This window comes from Pogoniulus pusillus, chromosome 5 (assembly GCF_015220805.1).
Source record: "Pogoniulus pusillus isolate bPogPus1 chromosome 5, bPogPus1.pri, whole genome shotgun sequence".
NCBI classification, from domain to species: domain Eukaryota; kingdom Metazoa; phylum Chordata; class Aves; order Piciformes; family Lybiidae; genus Pogoniulus; species Pogoniulus pusillus.
The window spans coordinates 30,324,487-30,339,552 of NC_087268.1; the positions used below are offsets into that span (position 1 = coordinate 30,324,487).

A 15,066-nucleotide genomic window follows, 5' to 3' on the forward strand; every position below is an offset into this window, starting at 1 on the left:
CTTTTACCTACAAGCTTCTGCTTTCTGTAAAACTACCAGTCTCACTTGTCTGTCATTTAATAAGATTACAAAGCAAGACCAGGCAATTTTAGCTATTTGCTTCTGAAATGAAATCTATCCCTTGTGAATGAGGAGAACCAGGGCTAACTACATGTAACATTAGAGTATGTCAAAGCACATCATGACTTCTGTCACTGATTTTCATTCAGATGTTCATTGAGTAAGCTTGCTCCTTGCTCTGGCTTTCTGCAAAATGTGAGTGGTGCTCCTGGTGCTCCCTAGGACCAATTAATCTTTTTCACTTCGTTATAAGAGATAAAGAGGAGGAAGCTATCAGTCAGTCTAAATCATGTTATTTAAAACCACTCATTTTAAGCAGATTCTCTAACAGTTCATGCATTTTCTTATTTCAGAGTCCCAACAGTGAAGCTGTGATAGATTCTCATTTAGTTTGAATAAATGAACCTAAAAATTCAGAAGGGTGTTCATACTACATCCAGATGTTTTGCTTAACTTGTCTGAAAAGTATAGTTATCTAAATCATCCAGTCGTAACTGACTCATAATAACATAAAGGTTTAACATTTGCTGGGCTCCAGGTTAGGGTAGATCTGCAAGATCTAGCATTATATAGGAGGACCCCCATGGTAGATACATGTATGTACAAGTAGTATGTACAAAGGCAGTGCAATGCCAGGTTAGGAAGCAGTATGTAGTCTAGGAGGCAATAGGGTCTTGTCAGCCCCATTGCGAATACATTTGTGGATCCTTGGTGCAGAATGAGCACTTCACCCCATGGTCCACCATGCTTTGCACAGCAGAGATGGAGCTGATGAACGCAAATAGCAGTTGTAGGGCTGTGAAAATGCTCTGGGGCTGCAGTTCTCAACCTTCTGTGTCTCTTCCTTGGCTGATGCTGCATCCTGCTGACTGCCTTTTTGCCCTCTCTCAGACCTCTGCATCTGAGGAAGTCTCTGCATAGCTGATTTCCCAAAGTTGGGAGGGCACAGGGGAGAACTCATTCCTGGCTTTGTCCTGTTTCCTATACTTTTGTCCAAATAGCTGATTTTTCTGTTCGTTTTCTTTTAAATGATAGCAGTAATTCTCACTGATTTTGTGATCTCTCTGTATGCTGTAAGTGCTGTTTCATTTACCTGTTGGGACTTCCTGAAGCAGAAGCTGGATCCATACCATTATTTTAATAGCCCTTGCTAGATACCTTCTCCATTAATTTGTCTAACCCACTTTGAATCTGTTCAGACTTCTACCTTCCATGATACTGTGTACAGTTAGTCTTCATTTAATTATTCTTTGTGTGAAAAAGTGCTTACTTTATTTTACTTTGGACCATTTGCCTGACAGTCTCCTTAGATTCCCCCTAATTCCTGAATTGTGGGAATTAATTGATCTCTTCCCATGTTAACTTCTTTGTGAACGCAAGGATTTTATAGGCCACTATCATATGTCCTATTAGTTGTCTGCTTTCCAAGTGGGCACCTCCAATGCACAGGAGTTGTTCCCCACCTCTCATGGTCCTTGCTGCCCTACTCTGTGCTTTACATAGCTCTGCAGTATGCTATTCCAGCTGTGGTGGCCAGACCAGGATACAGGGCTCAGGAAAGCATAGCATAGCAGGGCTTTCCATGATGCTGCTTTCTACAGATGATTTTACCTCTTTCTCTATACATTTCCTGACAGTCCCAAATCTACACCTTTGCCGTTTCAATACTGCTGAGCAACAGTTTTCAGGACTGATTCCCTCTCTGTGTGAAAACAGGCAGTCTAGATGCGACAGTAGCATGGGAATACCTGAGATCTGTGTTCTCAGAGCGAACACAGCATTTGAGTTTTGCTCAGTTTGATAATGGTCATTATTTTTTGCTGAGAATAGAGGTTTATTAACTTTAAGGCTCTTGCTTTGTACTGGAATTCACAATTTCCATTTAATGTAGGGGTAGAATTAAATGCCTAGAAAACTGGATTCACAAAATCTGACAAGCAGAACAAGTGTCTATGTCAGCAGGAGATACTGGGAAGGGAAGGATGTCTTAGATCTTATTTTTTCCACTCTGAGGAAGTTATCTGCTTTCACTTGGGATTCGTGGCATGTACCCAGCTCTGCAGGGTGTCAAAATTTCCTTCCAGAAATAAAGGATTAAGATTTCTTATATGACTGAGCAAGAACTCCTGTCCATGCTTGGGCATCCCACACTTGAGACATTTGCATGTAAATCCTTGATTGAATTTTCTCCCAAAATGAGATGGAAAGCTACCTTCCCCAGGAAAATATACATGCTTTACACCTCTCTTTATAAGATCTGCAAAGGGCAGGAGAGCAGAGGAGAAGATATCTCAATGCTTTGTACTGAAGTTCCCTTACTTGCAGGATAAATATCCAGTGGATTGCTGAGTGAAAAGGGGAGAAGAATGTCAAGTGTGTACAAGGATATCATGCTTACTTCCTTTTTTTAAGTCCCCAGAGAGTTTGCTCACACTTCTAATGAAGACATAGACTGAAATTAGGATTAAATATATCCATTTGAGCTCAGTTCTATAGCTGGTGGCTGCTTGGAAATAGGTGGAAATGCTGCCATAGGCTTCATGAAAATCATGGGTTTGTCATCTTCGGTGTTGTCCTTGCATTTCACTTTGTCCATACATGAATTTGAGTTACTTCACCATGGCAGCAATTTTCAATTCTCTGGTGCTCTGTTTCAGCTGTTTCATTGCTGTTTCCCATTGAAGACCGTTATCAGTGCATGGAGTAAGCTGTGTATCTCAACAACTTTCCATCCTTTTCATAATCATTATCTATTCCCTACATATCAGAGCAAGAAAAACAATGAGGAATTAAACATAAAACTATCAGTTTCTCCCTCCATCAAACACAGGAAAAAGACAATCTTAGACAATCTGTTCCTCAAATCACCATTGTTCATGTTACTGCTCCTTTTACCTTCTCTCTGTTGTGAATTCAGCAGCCTCCAAGGAAGCTCAGCGATAGCTGAGACTCTCCGCTTCATCTTCAGATTTTTTGTCCCCTTTGAGTTAGCCTTTAACTTTGTTCCAGTGTTTGAAAGATCTAATATTCCATCTAAATTGAATATTCAAATATATTTTTAGCTTTCCTCTTTATGTCTTTCAGTAGTCCCTAGAGGCTTGCTTCCGCCCCAGTTCAACAAAAGCACATGATGGAGTGCCTGTGTGTTTTGCTGTACTGGGACCTGAACACGAGTTTCTTTTTCTCAGTTCTGTTTCCAAACCATTTGAAATCAGGTCTAGATGCAAGACATTTTGCTTGTTTTTTTCCTGGCTATTTTTCAATCAGTGACCAGAAGTCCAATGTGTTTGTGCATGTGTGCATGCATGTTGCTAGCCTTCTTTTTGGTCATTAGTATTTTTGTTCCTTGCCATGTAACTTGTATACTAGGCTTATAATAATAGACTTCTGGGCAGAAGCACGTTATTTGGCAAGCACTGCCATACATACTAAACTAGTCTCCCCCTAAAATTGGACTTGTGTAGTAAGTAATTACTACTGACTTGTTCAGTATGTCACCTATGCCTCATGAGAGACAGTGACAAAGTGCAAATGATAAATTCATATCCAAAGACATCCCAGACATGCTGCTTTCTTTTGAGATGATGCTGGCTTGTTCTTTGTGCTTCTTAAATAATTATCAAAATCTCAAGCAAAATGATTTTGCAGATTTAAAAAAAACTGAAGAGCTTTTCTCCTAAAAAACATAATCCAAAAGACCACCTACTCCTTCAACGCAAACATCAGCTGCCAGCAGTCAGGATGGAATCACAACAAAAAAATGCTCTATCCTCCAGACACTAACTTAAATTAACTGAAACAAGTACTGACCAAGTTAAACAAGCAGTAAAAGAGGTGGTTTGAGGGTATTGTCTGATAGAGGAGTCCTTCATTTGTTCTGTAGGGCTCAGGGCAGCATTTAAACAGTTTCATTTCTCTTCTCTCCATTTTCAAATGAAACCTTTTTTCTCCCTTTGACTCTGTTATCTACTGATGTAACTGGTGTTGCATGAGAAATTACCTCATTTCAATGACTGAAGCCAGTTTTTCTATAAGCTTGCAGTGAGGTTACCTCATTTATTTAATGAGCTTGGAAAGGTAGGAAATGAAGTATTAGGAGCTGCAGATGAAAAATAAAACATAATTTTCTGTTTATTAAGCTGGTTTTGGAAAAAAACTAATCTGCATTAATATAGCCAGTACATGTAATTGGTATTTGGATTATGGCATGATTAGTACTCTGCAGACAGGGGACTCCGTTATCACTCAGTCATCAACGAAGTAGCTGCGTTCTGTGCTCATCTCATCTCTGGAGCTGAAAGAGGAGCTAGTTATTATCTTCAAGTGAGGTTATTAATGAGGTGAAAAATCATCCCCAATTACTGAGAAGAAAAATATTTCAACATTTACATATCTGAGATTTTATTTTTTATCTAATCCTTCATGGGCTGTTAAGATCAGATTGTATTCACTTTTCCAGCTGTGCCAGATTGAGGGGAACCTGCACCTATCCAAGTGCTGGCTCCTCCAGGTGTGTCCTTCAGTCACAGAAATACTGCCCATTCCATCCTTCTGCTACCAGAGACTAATTTCCACTAAGATTCCTTCATGCTGCTCTGTAGGTGCAGAGTCTCAAGCGTGGGCTTCACCAGAGAAGTAAGAAATGACAACCTGCCTGCATTGTTCTGTGTTCGCAGTCCTTTCCTGTTTCTTAACTAGAAACAGCCTGGGCTTTTTTTAAAAAAGCTGATTTCATCTTTTGCCTTTTTTTTTTTTTCTTTGAACAAGGTATTGATCCTCATGGAATTAATGGTTTGGAAGCTTTGATTTTGAACCTCCTAGAATAAAACCCGAGCAACACAAAGGTGATTATTTAAATTCAGTAAAATATGTGGACAGCAAGCAGGAGATGAGCGAATGCTGCCCATACTGCGAAACTATATCATGGAATCATAGAATCAACCAGGTTGGAAGAGACCTCCAAGATTATCCAGGCCAACCTAGCACCCAGCCCTAGCCAGTCAACTACACCATGGCACTAAGTGCCTCATCCAGTCCATCAACACAGATGAGAAGGTCAGGCCTTAGTGGGTTCAGGAGGCAGGGACATCAAACACAGTTTGCAGTCAGTTGGAAGTGTAGCTACTAGACAAAGAAAACTCAATACTTACACAACTGTCTCAATAGATTACAGATTTCCTAGAAAACAATAAAACAGCCAACTGTGAATGGAAAAAAGTAAACTTCTTGTTGTTGTTGTGTTTCCCCCCCACCCCATTCAAAAACTTAGTTCCTGAAAGTCATCAGATGTCTTGTTTGGAAAACCCAGAGTCCGTAACCAACGAACGTAGATTTCTCTTACAGCATTTGTGCCGATTAATGACTCGTTGATTTACAGTGAAGCTGCTGAAGAAAGGACTGTCTTGGACAGCCACATAAATATTAAATTAATTTCTTGTGAAGGATGACTGCTATTACACTAAATATTAAATGAAGTCATAATACTTGGACATTGGCAATAAATCACTGATGGGAACGCAGACTAACATCCCATTCCAAATCTTTGCTGTTTTTCAGATATTAAAGGCTTGGAAAAGGCTCTCAAAGGAAAGTACAGCTTGGTAGCACTGGAGACATTAACAATTTCCCCTGGCACAAGGAGGAGTTTTAACTTAGTCCTGTTTTACAGATGGGGGGAGGAGGCATGAAAGGGTTTAGGCTGAACTGCTGATCACAGGAGGTTCAAACCCAATCTGTTTCTCGTGAGACACATCATAGTAAATTATCAGCTCCTGACAGTCCCTGTTTTGCTTGAAGTGCTCAGAGCAGCATCGGCAGAGGATCTGGCAATGGGATACCAGAAGGCTGAGAGCATTTGCCAGACTCAAAGGGAGAAAGAGCTGGATGCAATGTCTAATCTGCAGGCACCCAAAGTGGTTAGAACCAGTTCACCTCTACATATCTTGACCAAGGCCAGGAAGGGAAGGATGGAACTCTGCAGGATTTGACTAGTAGATCTAGGCTTAGCAATTGAAACAAGTCATCTTCTCTCTTTAGAGAAGGCAAGTCTTAGTCTGGAAAGTTTAGTAAAATGCTTAGTGGACTAAGAAGGGCTAAAAATCTTTTTAAATATACTTTTTTTTTTTTAAGTAGAATAAAGGTTATATCATATCAGCAAGGTCATCCTAGTGCTGTTGTTATCTGAGGTCTGAGTGTAAAAATTTATGCAAGGACTAACCATGTAGAGTGGAAACTCTTCTTGTAAATAAAATTGAATGGCTGCCAGACTCATCAGTTTTTTAGTGTGCAGATGGATGTGAATACATGCAGCTCCTTCCTTCCAAAGACTTTTGCTTCTATGCCTTAAATGGCCTCAGTCACACAAGGTTTTCCTAATGAAAATTTGCCAAGGTATTTAAATTAGAGGCAAAAATTAGAAAAGCTGGTACCACATAGGAATATTAATTGTTCATTATACAGGGCTTTAGTTCACATAGTTACTTTGCATGTGCAAAGCTGCCAATTAAAGAGGCTCAGAGAGCTCACTGCTGCACAATAGTCATTTCTCCAGAGCCTCACAATGGCTATTGTATTCTGTCACTGACCTTTAGACACCTTCAAACGCATATTGACACAGTATGCTGGGATCATTAGAGCTATTGTTTCAGTGCCCCATGGGGAAAGGAGAGCCTTGCAATTTCGAGGAGTGCTTTAAAATTTGATATAATGATGACAGCAGTGATATTGCTTAATTAGAAAGTGAAGGGGAAATTCAAGTATTATTCTGGTGCTTCAGGTCAGTTCCAGCCTGCACACCTACCACAGTTCCCACAGTGGTCCCTTTCCATTGGGTAAAAAAAAAAAAACACAGAACATCTTTATCAGGAGCATTTGGTCTCCTTTTCTATTGTTTACAGGGGAATTTACTTAGTGGTTTTGACCTGATGGTGCCATATGGTCATCCTCCCTTAGCTCCCATGGATTCTGCCTGGATGAACATCCTGGCAGGATAGACCCTTTCATCCTGCAAGTGACAAACACCCTTTTAAACAGAGCATATAGCTGCAACCAGTAGTGTGCAGGAGACTGGGGCCTGGAAGCATAGTTCAGACTCTTCAAAACTCAGCAGATGTTGTCTCTGTAGTAACAGCTATGCTTCATTCCAGCTCTTCTGTGTCTCAATATCCACAGTATTCCTGTTTTCTTACCAGTCTGTGACAGCTAAAGAATGCAAACAAGAACTTTGAGAGCAGAGACATAAAATACTCCAAGTACATTTACTGCAGTGAATCCAAGCATCTTCTAAAAGCTTATATTTATTTTATTGTCACCCTCCTATTCTTTAAAGCTGCTTTAAGAAATTACTTCAGCAGAGAGAACATTATGGAGCACCATTTTAAACCTTGCATGGGACATTTTGTCTACAGAGAATAAATAAATTACCATCTTGTATTTGCAAAGAAACACTGCCTGAGTATAGGGAGATAGTTTCCGTTCCATAAGCCTTGCAGTTGCTGAGTTTGTTTTTAATCCCCTAGCATCCTATTATAGAACAAATTAAGAGATATAGCTAAACTTCACAGTCCTGAGTCTCTGAAGGCAGGCTTGGGTAATGGCTTGCACTTCTGACAGAAAAGAAATGTACTGGCATATACTGGAGGATGAACAGTTTCTGCATACAGCCCCCTCTACCATAAAGCATCCCAGTACTTGAGGTAAATGTGCAGCAGGATTTCTAACATTGCAATAAACCCCATGAGGTCAGATGTTTTTCTTCAGTAATGCAGGATGAATGCTTTTTAAATCTTTTTTCCCTTTTTCTTTGTTTTTTCTTTTCCTGTTCCCACCCCCCACCCCCCCCCCACCCCCATGAACTGAAAGGGTGCTCTTACCTTGTTTTCATCCCTCTGTATCAGACACTCTTGCAGAACTTTGAAGCCTCCCATGTACTGCCACTGCAATTGGCAATTGTGAATTTTGTGGTCTGTCTTCAAACGTCACAGTGACGACATCTTTACCTTAATACTTGAGGAGAAGTGGCCTGCTTCTCGGAGTCAGACAACCATCGGTGCAGCTGTGTGATGCAGAGTGCAATGGGGAGCGCACACTGGAAGGGGCTATCAAACCACCCTCAGGTGCTTCCCTTCTCCCTACAGTAAATCTGCACTGGGAATAAACAAGACAGCAGTGACAAATGCTTTTCTTGCTGGAATCTGAAATCTCTCCTCAGATCCTTGTGCTTCCCCAGCAGAGATTTTTAGCCATGCAGCCTGATTCGTTACTTCCAGGAATTTCTCTGTTGAGAGACAGGATTCTTCTGGAAGAGACAGGGAAATGCTTCTATTGCTGCCTTCTCTGTGTGGAAAGTATTTAGCTTTGCTGTCCCACTGTAACTGAACTATTTCTTTCAAAAGGCCTGGGTGAATTTAAAAATGGAGATAATTTTTTTGCTGGATGTTAGGTCTTTACTCTGCTGAAGGACTTGAAACTGTGTTGGATGAGGAGGGATTTTCATAGGATCTTTAGTACCAAAAGCTCTACTTTACTACTTTACTACTGAAAGTTCTACCTGGATCTGCCTACAGTAAAAAAAAAAAAAAGGCAGTTTTGAGAGGTTTCCTGCCACACACATTGAGATTTTGCAAAAGAAAAATGAAGGGAATTGACAGACCTGCTCACTGCCTGTATTTCATTTGGTTCCTTTGCAGAAGGAGAAGAAGAGCGGGCTACTGAAACTTCTAGCAGGAGCATCAACAAAGAAGAAGTCACGTTCTCCACCGTCTGTGTCCCCCACGCACGACCCCCAAGCAGCCATTGAAGGAGTCCTGCAAGGGGCAGTGGGACCTGAGCTATCCTCCCTCTCCAGCCATGGCAGGGCCGGCTCATGTCCTATTGAGAGTGAAATGCAAGGAGCCATGGGGCTGGAGCCTCTGCACAGGAAAACAGGCTCCTTGGATTTGAATTTCTCCATCCCTTCGCCTGCCAGGCAGCCCCTCTCTTCCATGGCAGCTATTCGGCCAGAGCCCAAGCCATTGCCTCGGGAAAGGTAAGCTGTGTATCTCCTGACGCTGCTTGCATCCTCAGGGAGCATTTGGAGGAGCGCTGCAAGTTTACCTTGCTGAAGGGATGTTGCAGTTTTAGTGCTCTGTGGACTGTTTGTGGGTAGCTCAGCTGTGTTGTAGGAAAACAGGGCTAATGTGCATCTACCCACTGAAAACCATTTGACACACAGTGCACGTTTGATGTCCATTGATTTTAAAGGTGGAGAGCAGCAACTGCCCATGACACTGTACAGCCCTGGTCTAAACATAGAGAACAGCAGTGCTTTCTCAGCCCAGAAAGTGTAACTGCTGTTTCCAAAGGCCACTTTTGAAGTGGGATCCCTATGTTTTAATAAAATTGTGGAGTTATCATCTGACAACTTCCTCCCTGAGGGCAACAGGGATGATGTGCTTACTCAACATGGCCCCTTCTGGCCTGATTTGCTATACCAAAAGATTTCAAATTCTTCTTGTTTAGGTATACTTAGAGTCATTACCACCTTCAATGACCTGTTGCAAATAAATACAGCTCATTTCTAGAGAGGAATGATTCATTTCAGCAGACTGCTCTGCACCTTTTTGCCTTAGAGCAACATATCTTGCAAATCCAAAAAGGAAAAAAACCAACAAAACCAAAACGAAAATACAAAAGCAGATGGAAAGAGAGATAACTGATGATAAACAGTAAAGAGTGAGGTCTCCATGTGCAGAATCTTAGTGGCTTCAGGTAATTATTTTCTATGAGACTGCAGTTTGAAGCCTGGGAAGGGAGCAGAATGCACTGATATATTGCTAGTGAAATGCTTTCCGCTCCAAAAGTGATTGAGGAGAATATGTTTTTTACAAAAGCATGACAGGTTTTTCAAAAAGCAGTCTAGGGAACTCTCTGGAATTGGTATGAAAAAAAAACAAACATTTTTGGAGCAATAATAAAGTTACAGAAGTTTGAAAGAAACTATTTTTGTCTGAGCATGTGGAAGAAACTGAAAGGAATGGACTGAGCGAGCCATCTAATGCTGAACCCAGCTGGAGTCATGAAGCAGATGTTCAGTTCTGGGCCCCCCAGTTTAGGAAGGGCACTGAGATGCTTGAGCGTGTCCAGAGAAGGGCAACGAGGCTGGTGAGAGACCTTGAGCACAGCCCTATGAGGAGAGGCTGAGGGAGCTGGGATTGTTTAGCCTGGAGAAGAGGAGGCTCAGGGGTGACCTTATTGCTGTCTACAACTACCTGAGGGGTGGTTGTGGCCAGGAGGAGGTTGCTGTCTTCTCTCAGGTGGCCAACACCAGAACAAGAGGACACAGCCTCTAGCTGCGCCAGGGGAAATTTAGGCTGGAGGTGAGGAGAAAGTTCATGACTGAGAGAGTCATTGGACACTGGAATGGGCTGCCCGGGGAGGTGGTGGAGTCGCCGTCCCTGGGGCAGTTCAAGGCAGGATTGGACGTGGCACTTGGTGCCATGGTCTAGCCTTGAGCTCTGTGGTAAAGGGTTGGACTTGATGATCTGTGAGGTCTCTTCCAACCTTGGTGATACTGTGATACTGTGTGATACTGTGATGCAGGGCATAATAAGGAACACTGCAGAATAGTTCATAGCCCATGCAATGTTTTACTAAATGCAGGTTGAAATTGGATTGGGAAGGTAACAATGCCACTTTGATATATTTCAGCTTTTTCTGAGGCATCTGGTTTGTTACCATAAATGCCTCACTGAGGAAACTGTACGTAACTGATGCAAACTGATTCGTTGTTGTCAAATCTAACTCCCAATCACAAGTGATTGGGAGACCATAGGATCATAGAATAGTTTGGGCTGGAAGGGATCTCCAAAAGTCATGTAGTCCAATCCCCTCCTGCAGTCAGCAGGGGCATCCTCAACTACACCAGGCTGCCCAGAGCCCCATTGAGCCTCACTTTGAATATCTCCAGGGATGGGGCCCCAACCACCTCCCTGGGTAACCTATTCCAGTGTTCCACCACCCTCATAGTAAAGAACCCATTCCTAACATGCAATCTAAATCTGCTCTTCTCTACTTTGAAGCCATTGTCCATTGTCTTATCACCACAGGCCTTTGTAAACAGTCTCTCTGTCCTTCTTGTAGGCCTCCTTTAGGTACTGGAAGATCATTATTAGGTCTCCCCATTGCCTTCTCTTCTTCAGGCTGATCAAGCCCAGCTCCCTCAGCCTGTCCTTGTAGCAGAGGTGCTCCAACCCCTTGATCATTTTCGTGGCCCTCCTCTGGGAACTCTCTTGTCACGTCCATGTCTCTCTTGTATTGAGGGCTCCAGAGCTGAACACAATGCTCCAGGTGAGGTGTCACCAGAGCAAAGTGGCAGAATCACCTCTCTGGATCTGCTGGCAATGCATCTTCCGATGCAGCCCAGGATGTGATTTGCCTTCTGGGCTGCAAGTGCACACTGATCATGTCCAGCTTCTCCTCCCTCAGCAGCCCCCACGTCCTTTTCCACAGGGCTGCTTTCTATCACCTCATCCCCTAGTCCGTATTGATAGTGAAGGTTGTTCCAGCTGATTGCATGTGTATGTAATAGAGCCCACCCAGCATAGGGTCTTGGACCTGTGCTGTCCACCATAAAGTCTTTGATGTTGCAGAACAGAGGGCTGAAGTGGGAGGTAGGTAATGAGGTAGGCAGGCCTGCTGGTACAGAGCTAATTCAAAGCATTGGTAAGGAGAACACAGAGTAACAGTGTATTTCACAAGACCCAAATCTCAGGCAAAGTGGAGTGGCCTCAAAGAAGCATCATAAGGACAATGGAAGATTTAAAATAATGTATTGGTATTGAATAATACAGGGAGCTCTGGTACACCTAGTAAAAAGCAGGACCAGCTTAGTAACAGTCTGTGAGAAACTGTGAACAGGACAGGCATAGGAATATTTTTACCCTAGGCTGGTTGTTTTGTCTAAAAGAGATGCTGTTGTTCAAGTGCAGCTGTTAGACTTGAAGCAAGAATAAGTACAGGCAAGTCCTTCAGCACTGTAATGAAGGCAGTAAGAGAAGACTATCACTGCAGTCTGTTGTCCTTAAAATCCATGAAAAAGCAATTTAGTTGAAGGGGTGAAAATGCAATCCCTATTTAGGTGCACTTAATTTGGTCTACATCAGTTTAGATTAATGCTGTAACAAAAGCTAAATCAATATAAACCAGATTTAGCACCAGGGTAACTACATCGGTGGAGTGCTGCACCTTTACTTAAGTGTAGCCATGGAATGAAGTTAGGAAGAACATACCCTTGACATCTCTAGAGCTGCTTGTTGAGGTGCTGCTCTCAAAGCTTTACTGTAGAGAAGTCCAGACACATTAATATGCCAGTGCTAGTCCCATATTCCATAGTTCACCTCAGGATGGTCCAGACAGTCAAACATTTAACCAGTGACAATTCTAAGTGGCAGAAGAGAACCAGAGGGACATGGCTTTGTTGCATCTGCTCAGCCATGCTGAAATCAGGAGTAAACAGATTTAGACTGCTGAAACTGAGTAAGTCTTTCCAGTTGCAGTGTATGTTAAGGAACTGACTCTGATTTTAAGCATTTTAATTCCTGAGTCTTAAATCTGAAAACAAGCCATAATTGAAGTAACCCTAATTATACACAGCAGGCAAGATTCTCTAATTGATTTATGACTTAACTTCCATATCATTGGTGTATCTCTTTCCTTACCTGATCATATGGGGTTTTTCATGCCCATAGTGGGAAACATTAATTACCTTCATGCACTAGGAAGAGTAATGCTTAGTCCTGGAATAATCTGAGCAGATACATTAAACACTTGTCTCCTAGAAATTCATCCCACATCCATCTGTGCTCATTAAATCATCAAATCGCTCAGAAGTACCAAATTATATTATTTTTAAAGCAAATTATGGTTTTCAAGCTGCTTGTTCGTTTCACATCTGGCAACAGAGGAACTCACATTCAACGTCACTCAGCTCCCTGTTTGGCTTGTTTGCATTTTGGTGCATTTCATCTGCACAGTAGGAACAATTCTCTGAGAAAGAAAAGGGAGGTGGGGGGAAAGGTTAGAGAAACAGATTCAGATGCTGGGTGAAATTTTTAAAAGCTGCAAAGCATTTCAGTGCACTTAGCTGCGCTTGGCTTTCTGCCTGCCAGCGCCCGTCTGTGTGCGCAGAGATGGAGCACCGAAAGGTTGGAAGAAGTAGCACATCCCTTAATACGCAGGGCATTCGGCATGAGGCTCAAGTCGGCAGCAGAGCACTGCTGCTTCTCCCACAGAGGCTGGCTTGCAGCCCCAGCGCTCGCCACATGCAGGCTACTGATCGAAGGCGAGCAGTCAGCTGCCGGCCAGAGCGGAGGTGCGTTAAAAGGCTCTGATGGCTTGCAGTTCCACACTCGTGATTTAGAGCAAGAGTTCCACATTCTGCTGCCTGACAGCCCAGCCCTTTGTGGAAGTTGCAGCCAGTCAGACGGGAAGGTGAAGTGAGCTGCACTGTCTTGGAGATGCTGCTAACGTTTATGCTCTCATTTGTTATGCACGAGGAGATCGAGGAAACCATTATTTTATCTTAACCTACTTGATATTCCACAACCTCCTTATGGATGGCTGGATTAGAAAGGAAATTGTTCTGAGCTCTCCTGTCATTTACCCTTGATATCAAACTGGTTTTACGGGATAGTTAGTGCTCATCTCTGCCTTCTGGGTGTAGTTTCCTGCTATCCGTTTAGAAAACCACCTTCCTTCATCTGCTTTTGGCCATAAAGCATCCAGCAATCCAAACAGCAGAGCGGAGAAATTTCCCAGGTGGTGCCCTTGTCACTTTATGTTGCAGTGATTGACTGCCAAGTGAATACCTTGTCAGGCTGCATGTACCCCACATGCTCTTTTCCACCTACTGCTCCATCCAGTTTCTGCTGGTGCAAGACACAAGCCCAGTACAGGGATGCAGCCGGGCCCTTGGGACCTGTCAGCCTGACCTCAGTGCCAGGCAAGGTCATGGAACAGGTCATCTTGGGTGCCATCATAAAGCACCTACAGGATGGCCAAGGGATCAGGCCCAGCCAGCATGGGTTTAGGAAGGGCAGGTCCTGTCTCACCAACCTGATCTCTTTTTATGATCAGGTTCCCTGCCTGGTGAATGTGGGGAAGGCTGTGGACATAGTCTACCTGGACTTCAGCAAAGCCTTTGACACTGTCTGCCACAAGAAGCTCCAAGCCAAGCTGGCAGCTCATGGTTTGGACAGATTCACTCTGTGCTGGATCAAGAACTGGCTGGATGGCAGAGCTCAGAGAGTGGTGGTGAATGGTGCCACATCCAGTTGGCAGCTGTCACTAGTGGTGTTCCCCAGGGATCAGTGCTGGGCCCAGTCCTGTTCAATATATTTATTGATGATCTGGACCAGGGGATTGAGTCCAGCATCAGTAAGTTTGCAGGTGACACCAAGCTAGGAGCAGGTGTTGATCTGTTGGAAGGTAGGAGAGCCCTGCAGAGGGACCTGGACAGGCTGGATGGGTGGGCAGAGGCCAATGGGATGAGATTTAATAAGGCCAAGTGCAGGGTCCTGCACTTTGGCCACAACAACCCCAAGCAGCAGTACAGGCTGGGGACTGAGTGGCTGGAGAGCAGCCAGGAGGAAGGGACCTGGGGGTACTGATAGATAATAGGCTGAAGATGAGCCAGCAGTGTGCCCAGGTGGCCAAGAGAGCCAATGGCATCCTGGCCTGCATCAGGAACAGTGTGGCCAGTAGGACAAGGGAGGTTATTCTTCCCCTGTACTCAGCACTGGTCAGGCCACACCTTGAGTACTGTGTCCAGTTCTGGGCCCCTCAATTCAAGAGAGATGTTGAGGTGCTGGAATGTGTCCAGAGAAGGGCAACAAAGCTGGTGAGGGGCCTGGAACACAAACCCTTTGAAGAGAGACTGAGGGAGCTGGGGTTGTTTAGCCTGGAGAAGAGGAGGCTCAGGAGGGACCTCATTGCTGTCTATAACTACCTGAAGGGACATTGTAGCCAGGT

General features: G+C 43.5%; 1 protein-coding gene across 2 annotated transcripts in view; it reads left to right on the forward strand.

Moving 5' to 3' along the window:
* The window catches only part of SH3RF3 (SH3 domain containing ring finger 3), a 298,858-nt gene that overhangs the window by 269,947 nt on the left and 13,845 nt on the right, over positions 1–15,066 (forward strand). For both annotated transcript variants that reach the window (XM_064143669.1, XM_064143670.1), the window contains exon 9: positions 8,748–9,085. In XM_064143669.1, the coding sequence (XP_063999739.1) occupies positions 8,748–9,085 (338 nt within the window). The remainder of the gene's footprint in view (positions 1–8,747; positions 9,086–15,066) is intronic.